A 10,718-nucleotide genomic window follows, 5' to 3' on the forward strand; every position below is an offset into this window, starting at 1 on the left:
ACCACTGTCCCTGCGACCATAGTCTCCCTAATCAGAAGCAAAGTCGACCTTCGTCAGCCTTACTGGTGGTGTTTAGTGAACCCAGTCGTGTCTGTACCTGAGGACGAATCGTTCTTGGCAAATAGCAGATGGATTTTCTTTTCCCAAACAGCTCCCAGCTGCACAAAACAAATCAAACAAACAAAAATGAGAAACACGCTCTTTCTTAGATTCCAGGGCAACAGGCTTTCCCCCCTTTTTTCCTTTCAGAAAAATTCAGTTTTTCAGGTGGATCGGAACATTTGTTGGAAACAGCATTCTCAGGTACGTTTCTCCCAAAGGTACCAGGACTTCTGCGTTTTTGAGTCAATGGAATCCTGGTGCCTGGAGACAACCCTGCCGGCAACCCACACTGTGCTGGGGACGTTGTGAGCGTTTAGTGGGGGTGGGGGTGCTTTACTGTTGACTGATTTCTATCACGTCTGATTTCTTTCCTCCTTGTACCCACTCACACCCATGGGCTTGGAGAACAAAGACATCTCTACAGCTGACATCGGTTTGAACACAGTTTGAGAAACCCTGACATCTCAAAGGACTGGAATCTGCACTGTCCGGTAGGGTGGCCGGTAGCCCGCACAGCTGGTGGTGTTTGAAATGTGGCTAGTGCCAACCCAGATGGCTGCACAGTTAAAAAAAAAAATTGCCGTATCTGGCCAGTAATGGTTTTACACTGGCTACATGTTGGAAATACTATTTCCTTATATCGAGTCAGATAAAATGTTATTAAAACTAATTTTACTTTGTTTTGGTTTTACAGTGTGGCTACAAGGAAATTCAAAATTCACCAAGTGGCTCACATTTGTGACTTGCATTCTCTTTCTAGGGGACAGGACTCCTCTAGACACGAGCCCAGGCTAATGTCTGAGTTCTGGGCTGGTGCCGTGCTGGGAAAGGCCGTAAATGGAGGGAGGGCACTAGGCTTCTGGCCAAAGGGCTGACTTGGTCCTGCTTCCTGGTCCTGCCGGCTGTGCAGTCTTGCCCACGTGACCCACCTCTCTGGACCTTGGTTTGCCGGGCTGTGAAATGGGCACCGTAGTGCTTCTTGCCAGACACTGTGAGGGTCAAGTCGGGTCATAAATAGAGCATCTGGCATCTAGTAAGCCCTCACCAATTTGGCCAAATGAAAGGTCTTTTAAAGCACATTATTTTCTTATTTAAACATTTCTACCAGTGTTATTCAGGAAGCAGTTGCTTGTATGGAACACGACATAGGATGCCGGTGGAGGCATCCTGGATTGCGACCACACCATCTCAAGGAGGCGGGCAGGTGCACACCCGGTGGCCGCTGCACAAAACTCCCCCCAAAGAGGAGGAACCCAGCAGCCTAGAGCTGTTCAGAAGTGGCGGCAGGCAACCTGGAGCTCCCCGCCCGTTAGCAGGGTTTACCGGCGTGGGAGTCACACCGCTAGTGGGGGAGGCAGGGAGGAGAGGCGCCTGCTCGTTTCCAGGAAGCAGCCCCTGGTGACTGCGGACTTGTGATTGGGAGTTTTGTGCAGCACGGGTACTTTCCACCCAGACTACACCGTGCCCTGGTCTGACAATGAAACCTCAGTGCTGGGCTCTCGTGTTCTTATTTGTTCCAGTGAATGTCCTAGTCATTCCTCCATGTTCAGTGATTTCTCACAGTGGGATTGCAAATACCCAGACGTGATTTCTAGCAGTGGGATGGTTTGATAGGGAAGGATGCTCTGAGAAACTCAGGAAAGGTGTTGAATCAGAACCAGGCTCCAGGAAGGCGGCCAGAGTCCCTAGACCTTGGGCAACAATGAGCACCTTGATTGCTCAGCTCACTCGGAATGTTTTTTGGAGGGGCTTTATCCTTTCGTGATACATCCTTGGGGCTCAAAATCTCACCCACTTAAAACTGCCACTTCTCAAGTTGATGAGAGTTACAGTATCCATGAAAACACCTACTCTTGGGAAACTTTGTAACCAGTGATGCTGTGAATGAGTCCTCAAGTCACAGAGCTTTTGTCTTTGATGAATTACTGGTGAAAGTGTCAGAGAAGGAAAAAATGTATCTAAACCTGCTAAGTCTTTCCATTGCTGAAATTATCCCTGATTATGCGTGTCTGAATGGTCCCCTGTATTTGTATTTCTAAATATACTGTAAATATACTTATACATGTATTATGATGATGCCCACGTATTTGCTGTGGTTGGCGCTACTGAGCCCTGGTATTCACACCCTTGTGTTGTCCCCTCCGAATCAGCACAACCAGGCACCCGGCTTTGGACTGCAGGACGTTAGCCAGTGCGACAATTTTGGAACAGTGTCTGGAGCCCCGAGTCTCATGAGAAGAGGCCCAGCTGAGTGCTGGGTAGACGGTGTGCGGACCAGAGCACCTGGGCAGCCCCGGCGGGGTGCAGAGCCCAGCCCAGGCTCCAACCCCAGCGCATCGCGGTGCCCAGCCCCGAGAGCTGAGTCAGGAGCGCCAGTCATCACCGTCTGCACCCCTTAGACAGTAGTGTCGCGGGCTGCACGGAGTGGATAATTGAGACAGTACCATTTATAAACACTGCTCTGAGATGAGAAAAGATAAAATTACTCATCAAAACACTGGTCAGAAGAAAGTGTTGAGTGAATCACCGATTCATTGCAAGATTAGGAGTAAATAACATAGTTAAGACCCACGCACAGAAGGCCTTGTGACTATATCCCGAGCGGTGGCGGGTGTGCTAAGGTCCGGGGACCGGAACCGAACGTGGACACATGAGCAGGGAGGAGAGCCAAGGTGTCCGGAAGGAAAAGCGTGACTGGGCTCCGTGCTGTGTGTCTGTGTGTGAATCCTGAATGTGGACAGTCAGAAGCGAGTCTGGCCGTTCCCTGGCAGGCTTCACTGAGTGGGGCCGAGAGCAGATTTTCCTTTTATTTTGCATTTATTGTGAAATATAAAACACAGTCAGAAAAGGGTGCAGAGCCGAGATAACGTATCGCACGTAAATTCCTGCGTAGCCAGGCCCGGGGCCAGAAGGACCACGCAGCCACTCCCAGGAGCTCCCACGCTTGCGTCCCTGCCCCTAAAGGTAACAATTATCCTGCCTTTGATGGAAATCACTTTCTTGCTTTCTTTAGCGATGGAATGCTGTGGTTGAGCTCCGCTGGCTTTGATGCTTGTCTCCACGAAAGCGTGCGGTGAGTACTCTGTGGTCTCGGGCTGGCTGTATTTAGCAGCAGATCATTCCTTTTCCTTCCTGTCTACTTACACACCTTACACATCTCTCTCTCTCCTTGCAGCACTTCTGTTTTCAGTTCGGGGCTGAAACAAACACTGCAGGGATGAGTGCTGCTGTGCTGACCCCTGCGGCATGGGTCCACGCGGTTCTGTTGGGAACACGCTTGCTGGTGAACGTGGCGGCTCCCACACAGACTGTGTCCTTGGCTTTAATAAACGACACCGAGCTGCCCTCCAAAGCTGGTCAACGGCCTTCCTGCAGCCCCGAGAGCCCTGTCACTACACGTCCAACCAGTGCCCTGGCGCTCTCAGTTTTGGCCATTGCTTGCATGGCGATCCTTGAAGCACCTGCTCGTGGGTTTACTGTGTGCGTGTGGGCTCTCGCTCAGTTTTCTGTTTGATTGTCAGTTGTTCTGTTCGTTGGTAGGACACCCTTCTACACACCAGGACAGAGCCCTTGGTAAGGTCGGTGCGCTGCGGATGCTGCCTGTCTCCTTCTGACTGATTATCTCTTCCCTATTTACCAGTGCTCTTGGGGACCGGAGGGTCTGACAAGTATCATAGGGCAAGTCACCGAGTCTTCTTGTTTGTGGGTAATGCTTTTCTGAGTCTGTTGCATGCGTCTTTCTCCGTCCCGTGTCCAAGAAATTATCCTCTTACATTTTTGTCTAAGAACGGTCTGGTCTTGTCTTTGACACTTGGATCTGCGGGGCGTGTGCACGGCGTGAGCCAGCTCTGGGTTTTCCCATAGCTCCACGCGGCTCTCCGACAGACCCAGCCACATCTGCGGAAAAATCTGGTTTTTCACTCTGGCCAGTGTTCCCGTGGCTTCATATCCCGTTCAGACCTGGCTTCAGCTACTCCTTCCACGTGCATGGGATGCGCCGCCCTGTCTGTCAGGTGCTGTCCGTGAAGTGGGAAAGTGCCCCTGGGAAAAAGCCGCTGAGCTGAGCTCGCCTGTGGGGTCTCCGTCTTCACTGGGATCTGACGTGGCAATTCTCGAATGTGCTGTGACTTCCCCGGTGCCCTGGACCCACCTCTCTGTCCAGCTTTTCTCCCACTCCCAGTGGGAGTTCCGTTTCTGGTGACCCTGTTCATTCCTACTAGAAGAAGAAGTCTGACTCAGTTTTAAATAGATTAGGGTCACCTTCGGACCCGGCAGGAGAAGGTGGGGGCGCGGGCCAGCGGGGCGTGAGGCTTCTCGGGGGTGCACGTGCCCGCCGGGGCTTTGGGGAGCGGGTTCACGTTGGGGGTGGTGTAAGGCTCCCCGCGGGGTCTGAGGCTTGGAGGGAAGGCGGTGGCCAGGGACGGAGGGAAGGCGGGGGTCCGTGGGGGGCGTTCACGAGGCGGCAGGCGATCCAGCGCCGGTTGGAGCTGTAGGGACATGAGCCGCAAGTGACGCGCAAATGAATTTGGCGTCTCCTGGATGGCAAGGGAAGTGTGTTTTCTCACGTAGTGCAAATTCTGGAGTCGGGGTGATTCCAGAGTTGATTAATTCGTCTCCTGGTACCACCGAGAATGTGGGTTCTGTCCATCTTCCCGTGTCCGTTAGCGCCCCGCAAGCTGTCCACGGGCAGGAAAAGGGGAGGTGCCATCCCTGCCTCCGTGTCTCTCTGCAGCAAGGATACCCTTCCCCAGAGGCCACCAGCAGAGACCCCTCACACGTCTCTGACAGAGAGTTCTAGAATGTCCATGCCTGATGCAGTCCCCGGGGAAGGCTGGATTGAGACTCATTCTCTGGTCTGGGGTGTGCCCCCAGCCTCCCATACACAGCAGCAGGGCCTCTGGGAGGTGGGGGCATCGGAAGGGCACAGGGAGAGAGGGTTTGAGCAATGCCTGGGTGGGACAGGGGAAGAAGGAGAGGCCCCAAGGCCAGCGGTGGGGGGCCCAGGTGCAGGAAAGGTCAAGAAAGTTGGGGAGACATGGAGGAGGGAAGCCAGAGGAAGAGAAAGGGGGCTGGGGACAGCTACCAACCAAGAGGGGGGCATCAGAGTCGCTCCATCCCGAGCCAACTGTCCCCAGCCCTGCCTACTTTCATCCCCTGGACGTCAGGTACCCAGATTGACTGCAGCTCTGGCATAACCAAGCCTCAGGGGCTCCTCGCCACTCAGCCTTTTCAGACCCACCTTTTGCACGAGATGACAGCAAGCCCAATGGCGTGGCTGTGTGCACCCAGGGAACCGTTCACACCCGAGCTGGGGATGGACGTGCCTGGGTGCAGCATCGCAGTCGAGCTAAACTTTCTGAAGCAGGAACCAGCTTGTCCTTTGGTCCTCCAGTAAGGTAGGGCCCTTCCCAAGCTACTGGGGTCTCCGTCCCGCAGCCTGTGGTCCAGGCAGGTCTTGTGATTCAGAGACGCCCCAGCACCCATGGGAACAGAGGCTGTGCTTCCTAGGAGCTGGGGGCCCATCTCCGGGATGTGCTGACGCTTCGGGATGCTGACCGGCCCAGCAGGAGTCATGGTGCACACGCTCTAACCCCCGGGCGCGAGCTTGGCGCCTGTGCTCTCTCTTCCATGAGCGAACACTGGCCAGGCACTAGGGGTAGGCCGGGAGGCTACAGCTGGTCATGCCTCCCAAGGGGCACGGGCTTCCCAGTTGTTACGTCCCAGGACCTCTGGACACAGCTTCAGGCTCAAGGGCACAGATCAGGGCCAAGCTGACTCACGCCTGAAGGACCAGGTAGAAAATCATTTCGGCGTTCAAGGTTGGACACTCTGCATTTCAACCCCAGCCCGGTGGTTACAGCCTGGTAACTGGTTGCGGAGCAATGTGAGTGAACGAGTTCTTGGAAGACTTGACAGACCACAGCAGGCAGAGCGCTGGCTTTGGCCCCTGGGCTGTGGCTCACCCGCTCCCCATCTGAGCTGATGGGTGATGCTGTTTTCTATGGGAGAAGGAAGCCGGGGAAATGGTGTTAAATTCTTTTTTTGTCTGGATTCACTATCTGATCGAAACACGCGTTCATGGCAGTTTTAATTGCCGTTTGTAGTAAATGTGACGCAAAATGTCACATTTTGATCTCTTTCTGGTTGGCCAGCAAAGGGGAAAGGCAGCCTCGGCTCTTCCTCCCCCCCAACACAGACATCTGCTCTTCGGGTCCCGTTCCCTGCCTACGTACCTGCCCCGGAACTTTCCATCGGAATGACCCGGTGGGTGGCTCAGACCCCTGTGCTTCTTTCTGTTCCTCTTCCTGCAAGTCCTGAAGGGAGCGCAGACCTTCCTGTTTGTCACCCACTGTCTTCGGGCCTGCCCGGCCTGGCGGTTCCCCGTGCCCGAGGGCCAGAGCTCCTCCACGGTTCTGAGGTGCACAGAGGACGCTGACCGTGCGCCCCCGGCCTGGAACAACAGGCCCGCGCCCCCATCTCGGTGGGGAATTCCGTGACGTTCCAGCCAGAAGTGCCACAGCGCTGGGCAGCGTCCACGCCGAAGGCAATGCTGGATGTTCTCGCTCAACAAGAATCACCCTCCTCCTCGCTGGGCCTGCGGTTGGTCCATGTCGGGACAGACCCAGGTTACTTCCAGAAGCAGCAGTGACAAGGCCCTGGGGGGCAAACACTCCGCCCCGGCTGCCCCGGCGAGCGGGGCAAAGGGACAAGCCTGCGCGGGGAGCGGAGCGGTGAGAGCGGGGCCGGGACACTCGCGTCCGAGTCTGCGGGTGAGCCCTGTGGCCTCGGGCACGCGCTTCTTGGAGCCTCCCTTCTCTGTAAAGTGTGAATGTGTGGGGTCGACGGTGACATGGGCCCCAACTCTCCCTCCCTCCGCTGCACCAAGTCCTTTCCAGTGTCCCTTGCCGGCCCTGCCCCTGAGTGGCAGAGTCCGTGTCCCCGTGCTGTGCACCACAGGGCCTCGTGACTGCCTCTGGCCTCCATAGCACAGCAGCGGTGATGGGGAGCCTGTTCAGAGCCTGGGCCCCCCAGGGTCTGGCGCCCCTTTTCACTGCTGCTTGTCCGTTGTTGCCCGAGGGCGAGCCTGGGCCGGCCTGTGAGGAAGAGAACTGAGGCGTCCAGAGGGCAGCCCTCGGGGGTCCCAGCAGCACACTGCCTGGGGACCCCCAGCTTTCCAGAGGCCCAGAATGCCCTAACCGCCCAGTCCCCCAGCCTCAGGCGCTGGCCAGCTGGACCGGGAGCTCCGGAGATGCCGCTGGAAGCCCACAGGGCCTGGGAAGTTTGCTGCACCACAGTAGCTGGCTTAGTCTTGCTGTAGCTCCAGGATGTCGTGAAGGTCAGGGAAGCCACGTCTAGAATGCTTCGTGCGCCGTCAGCACCACGCGGAAAAGAGCTCCTTCACGAACCCTGTGCGTCTCCGTCCGCACCGACGCTGAGCGGAAGACGCGAGTCAGCACAGCAGCCCCTTCGCCCCCTCCACGCGCTGCTCCAACACAGAAGAGCTTGTTTTTCCCTTCTAAGGACCTTGGGCGACCTCTAGTCCCCCTCATGCCCTCAGCCAGTACCTACGGGCCAGCTACCGCGTGCCAGACACCGTTTCAGGCGCCGAGGATCCTGGGCTCGGGTGGGACAGCGAGGGAAAGAAATGAGGGTGTAAAACAAAAGTGTCAGAAAGGCCGTGGTGAAGACAAGCCCGGGGAGGGACAGCGGAGTAATGGAGCGTCTAGAGGGGGCAGCACGGGAAGGGGGTCTCGAAGGGCTGGGAGGGGCCAGATGGTTGGTGTTTCTCACCACAGGCTCCGAGCGGCTGCGCTCCGCAGGGTCCCGCCCCTCGGTCACGGGGTGGTGAAGTAGGTGGTCGCAGATGCTCACCACTAACCTTTAGTGACCGGGAGGTCACCGGTGCCTGACATTACCGCATCACGTATTTGGAAATAGAGAGGTTTAGATATGTATTACTGACGCACTGCGGTGCAAATATCGCCCCAAAACTTAGTGCCATAAAATAAAAACACTGGAGCACCTGGGGGCTCAGTGCGTGAAGCCTCTGCCTTCGGCTCGGGTCATGACCTTAGGGTCCTGGGATTGAGCCCCGCACTGGGCTGTCTGCTCCGCGGGGAGCCTGCTTCCCCCTCTGCCTGCCACCCCCCCTGCTTGTGCTCTCTCTTGCTCTCTCCTATAAATAAAGAAAATCTTTAAAAAAATAAATAAAATGTGAATAGTCGTTGCTGACCTCTTTCAGCACGCACGGGTCAGGAACAGGGGGCCACGTGGCTGGCTCGAATCTGTCTTGTCACTGCTGTCAGGTGTTGGTGGGGACTGCCATCATCTGAAGGCTCAGGTGGGGCCAGAGCCTCCCCTGCTGAAGCGGCAGGAGCCCCAGCTCCTCCCCCGTGGGGCTCTCCGCACGGCTGCTCCAGAGTCCTCGTGACACGGCGGCCTGCCTCCCCCAGAGCAGGACATACGAGAGACCAAGGAGGAAGCTGCTGTGTCTTTCCTGAGTGGCCTCGGGCGTCGCACACCATACACACCATGCCTTGATTCCGCGCAGGAGGAGGGGAGGACGGGAGAGGGTCTTGGAGATTGGCCCTCCAAATGAGTGGAGTCTCGTTTCCCTGAAAAGCCAGCGACACTGGTGCTTGCTGGTGGGTCTAAGATCACTCACATCTCGGGCAGGTTCCTCTCGCTGGAGGAGGCAGGCCACCCGAGTCCAGCTCCCTGTCTGCGAATGTGCTCCCGCTCCCTGGGATGCGATGTGAGAGTCAGCTCAGAAGCTCGATAAAGGCCTTTCTCTCCCTCCCCCGGCTGTCTCGCATCTGCCGGCACCAGTTGGTGTGGTCATCGAGAGCGCACTTGCATTGCAACAGCCTCACCTGACATCCTTCGAGTCGGGACACCCTGGAGACCACTTTGCTGGGGGCAACACAATGGCCGGTGTAGACCCGTGACCTGGCCCCCCCCCAAGCTCTCCTCCCGGTGTTTGGTGTTTAGAAGTAAATGTCCAGCCCAGAGGGAGCATCTCTTTCAGCTTGTCTTTGCCGACCGCCCACCATCGGTTCAGTGGCCCATGTGGCGTCCTGGTGAGCCATCCGGACAGGCGTGTAGGTGATGCGTATGCCTGAAAACGCACTCGGGACGCTAACCCCACCGAGGCATCCGTTCACGGACAGCTAGCTCTGGTTCTCGCTAAGTTTCAAGAGCATTTGCAAGTTGGATGTCAGTTATGTACCTTGGTTTAGGTTCATGTTTCTGAAACTCCGTGTTATGGTTCAGAAGTTTGGAGCCACTGACGCTCCCGGTCTTCTGTGTTCTCAGACGGTAACGTGACGCGCCGGTGCGTCCTTGGATGACCTGGCCACGGGGCACGGCTCTATAGGGCAGCTCATCGGCAGGGCTCTGCTGCGGAGGCTGCTTTGCAGACCGCTGGGCTCGCCCGCGGGAGCGGGGTGGGGGAAACGCATCCCTGCTCCCGGTCAGCAATGCCAGAACGGGCCGGTTTCAGTGAAACGGAGCTCTGGGGGGACAGCTAAGCTTCAGGGCGTCAGCTGCCCTCGGCAAACACCCTCCCACCCCTGCCCCAGGAGCTTTCCTCCCCACGGCCTCCCTGGCTCTTTGGGTTTCCTAATGAAGCGGCTGTGGTGGACGTGGCTTGTATCGAAGCTCGGATGAGGCCGTCTGGAGCCGTCTTCACCGTGCCCCCCGCTCCCGGCAAGTGGGGTCTGAGGACAAGCCGTCCGATGCAGCGGCTGTGCCTTTGTACTTTACTTAATCACGCAGTGGGACTCCTGGTCCGAAGTGGGCGCACTTACGTGCAGGTGGTCCTGGAACGACTCCCTCTGTCAGGGGTCGGGAACGGGCTTCCGTGCCGTGGCTGTGGGGTCCGCAGGCTCCCCGCGGCGGGCAGCCGTGATCTTCCCACGTGGTGATCGGGGACACGCCGCTCCCTCTTTTCTTCCAATAGTGTGGAAGAAGCGACCTCTCACGGAGAGTCTTGTACATGGGGGTCCCCCGTTTCACAGCCAGCAGCTGTTTGTGCCGTGTGGCATTTTGCCCGGGCCGCGGGACCAAGCAGCAGAGTGGACGGCTTAACCAGGAGAAACCTATTCTCTGGCCCTTCTGGAGGTGGAAGCGCGACACGGGGGGCTTGGCAGGGTCGGTGTCTTCCAAGGTCCGGGCGAAGGCTCTGAGGCGGCCGCTGTCCCCCTGGCTTGCACAGGGCTGTCTTCTCCCGGTGTCCTCACATGCCTGTCTCTGTGTCCACATCTCCTCTTCTTAAAGGACACCAGTCCTACTGGATCAGGTCCCATAAAATGACCTCATTTTATTCTAATTACCCCTTGAAATGCCCCGTCTCCAGATAGTCTGAAACTCCGGGGTTAAGGCTTCAGTGTGCACATTTTCGGAGGACACACTTCCACCGGTGACACTCTGCGGAATGCGGCCCAGCGCCGTGTCCGTAACCGTGGAGAAGAACTCGCGGGATACGGGGCTCACGGTGACAGCGCGACTGAGGCGCCAGTGAGATCTGGTTTCCGACGGGCTCTTTGGCGTGTTGGAGCGCGAGGAAGAGATGGACGTGCGTGGATCTCGGGAATGCGAAGGCCGGTGCCTGTGAA

General features: G+C 57.0%; 2 protein-coding genes across 3 annotated transcripts in view; one reads left to right on the top strand and one right to left on the bottom strand.

Moving 5' to 3' along the window:
* The window catches only part of LOC111153554 (AU RNA binding methylglutaconyl-CoA hydratase), a 294,376-nt gene extending 291,041 nt beyond the window's left edge, over positions 1-3,335 (top strand). The window contains exons 11-12 of one of the 2 annotated variants that reach the window (XM_022512639.1): positions 3,116-3,175; positions 3,278-3,335. In XM_022512639.1, coding sequence (XP_022368347.1) covers positions 3,116-3,135 — 20 coding nt within the window. In that variant the 3' untranslated portion in view covers positions 3,136-3,175; positions 3,278-3,335. Of the gene's footprint in view, positions 1-3,115; positions 3,176-3,277 lie in introns of those variants that run through there. The other variant, XM_022512641.1, reaches the window with a different exon arrangement.
* A 2,506-nt stretch (positions 3,336-5,841) lies between these two features.
* Positions 5,842-10,365, bottom strand: LOC111153507. The gene is made up of 3 exons (XM_022512567.1): positions 10,086-10,365; positions 6,336-7,315; positions 5,842-6,101 (listed from the first exon to the last, which is right to left on the bottom strand). The coding sequence occupies exons 1-3, from the start codon at positions 10,363-10,365 to the stop codon at positions 5,850-5,852; spliced, it is 1,512 nt and encodes a 503-aa protein (XP_022368275.1). The 3' UTR covers positions 5,842-5,849.
* Positions 10,366-10,718: the final 353 nt, after the last annotated feature.

This window comes from Enhydra lutris, unplaced genomic scaffold (genome assembly GCF_002288905.1).
Source record: "Enhydra lutris kenyoni isolate GAN:26980312 unplaced genomic scaffold, ASM228890v2 scaffoldscaffold33, whole genome shotgun sequence".
In the NCBI taxonomy this organism is placed as follows: domain Eukaryota; kingdom Metazoa; phylum Chordata; class Mammalia; order Carnivora; family Mustelidae; genus Enhydra; species Enhydra lutris.

Coding starts and splice junctions, on each gene's coding strand:
- LOC111153507 (XM_022512567.1), bottom strand. CDS start 10,365: ATGTGGACACAGAGACAGGCATGTGAGGACACCGGGAGAAGACAGCCC. Junction 7,316..10,085: donor CCCCATGTACAAGACTCTCC/GTGAGAGGTCGC, acceptor CCAGCGCCTGAG/GCTGGGGGACTGGGCGGTTA. Junction 6,102..6,335: donor GATGGAAAGTTCCGGGGCAG/GTACGTAGGCAG, acceptor CTTCTCCCATAG/AAAACAGCATCACCCATCAG.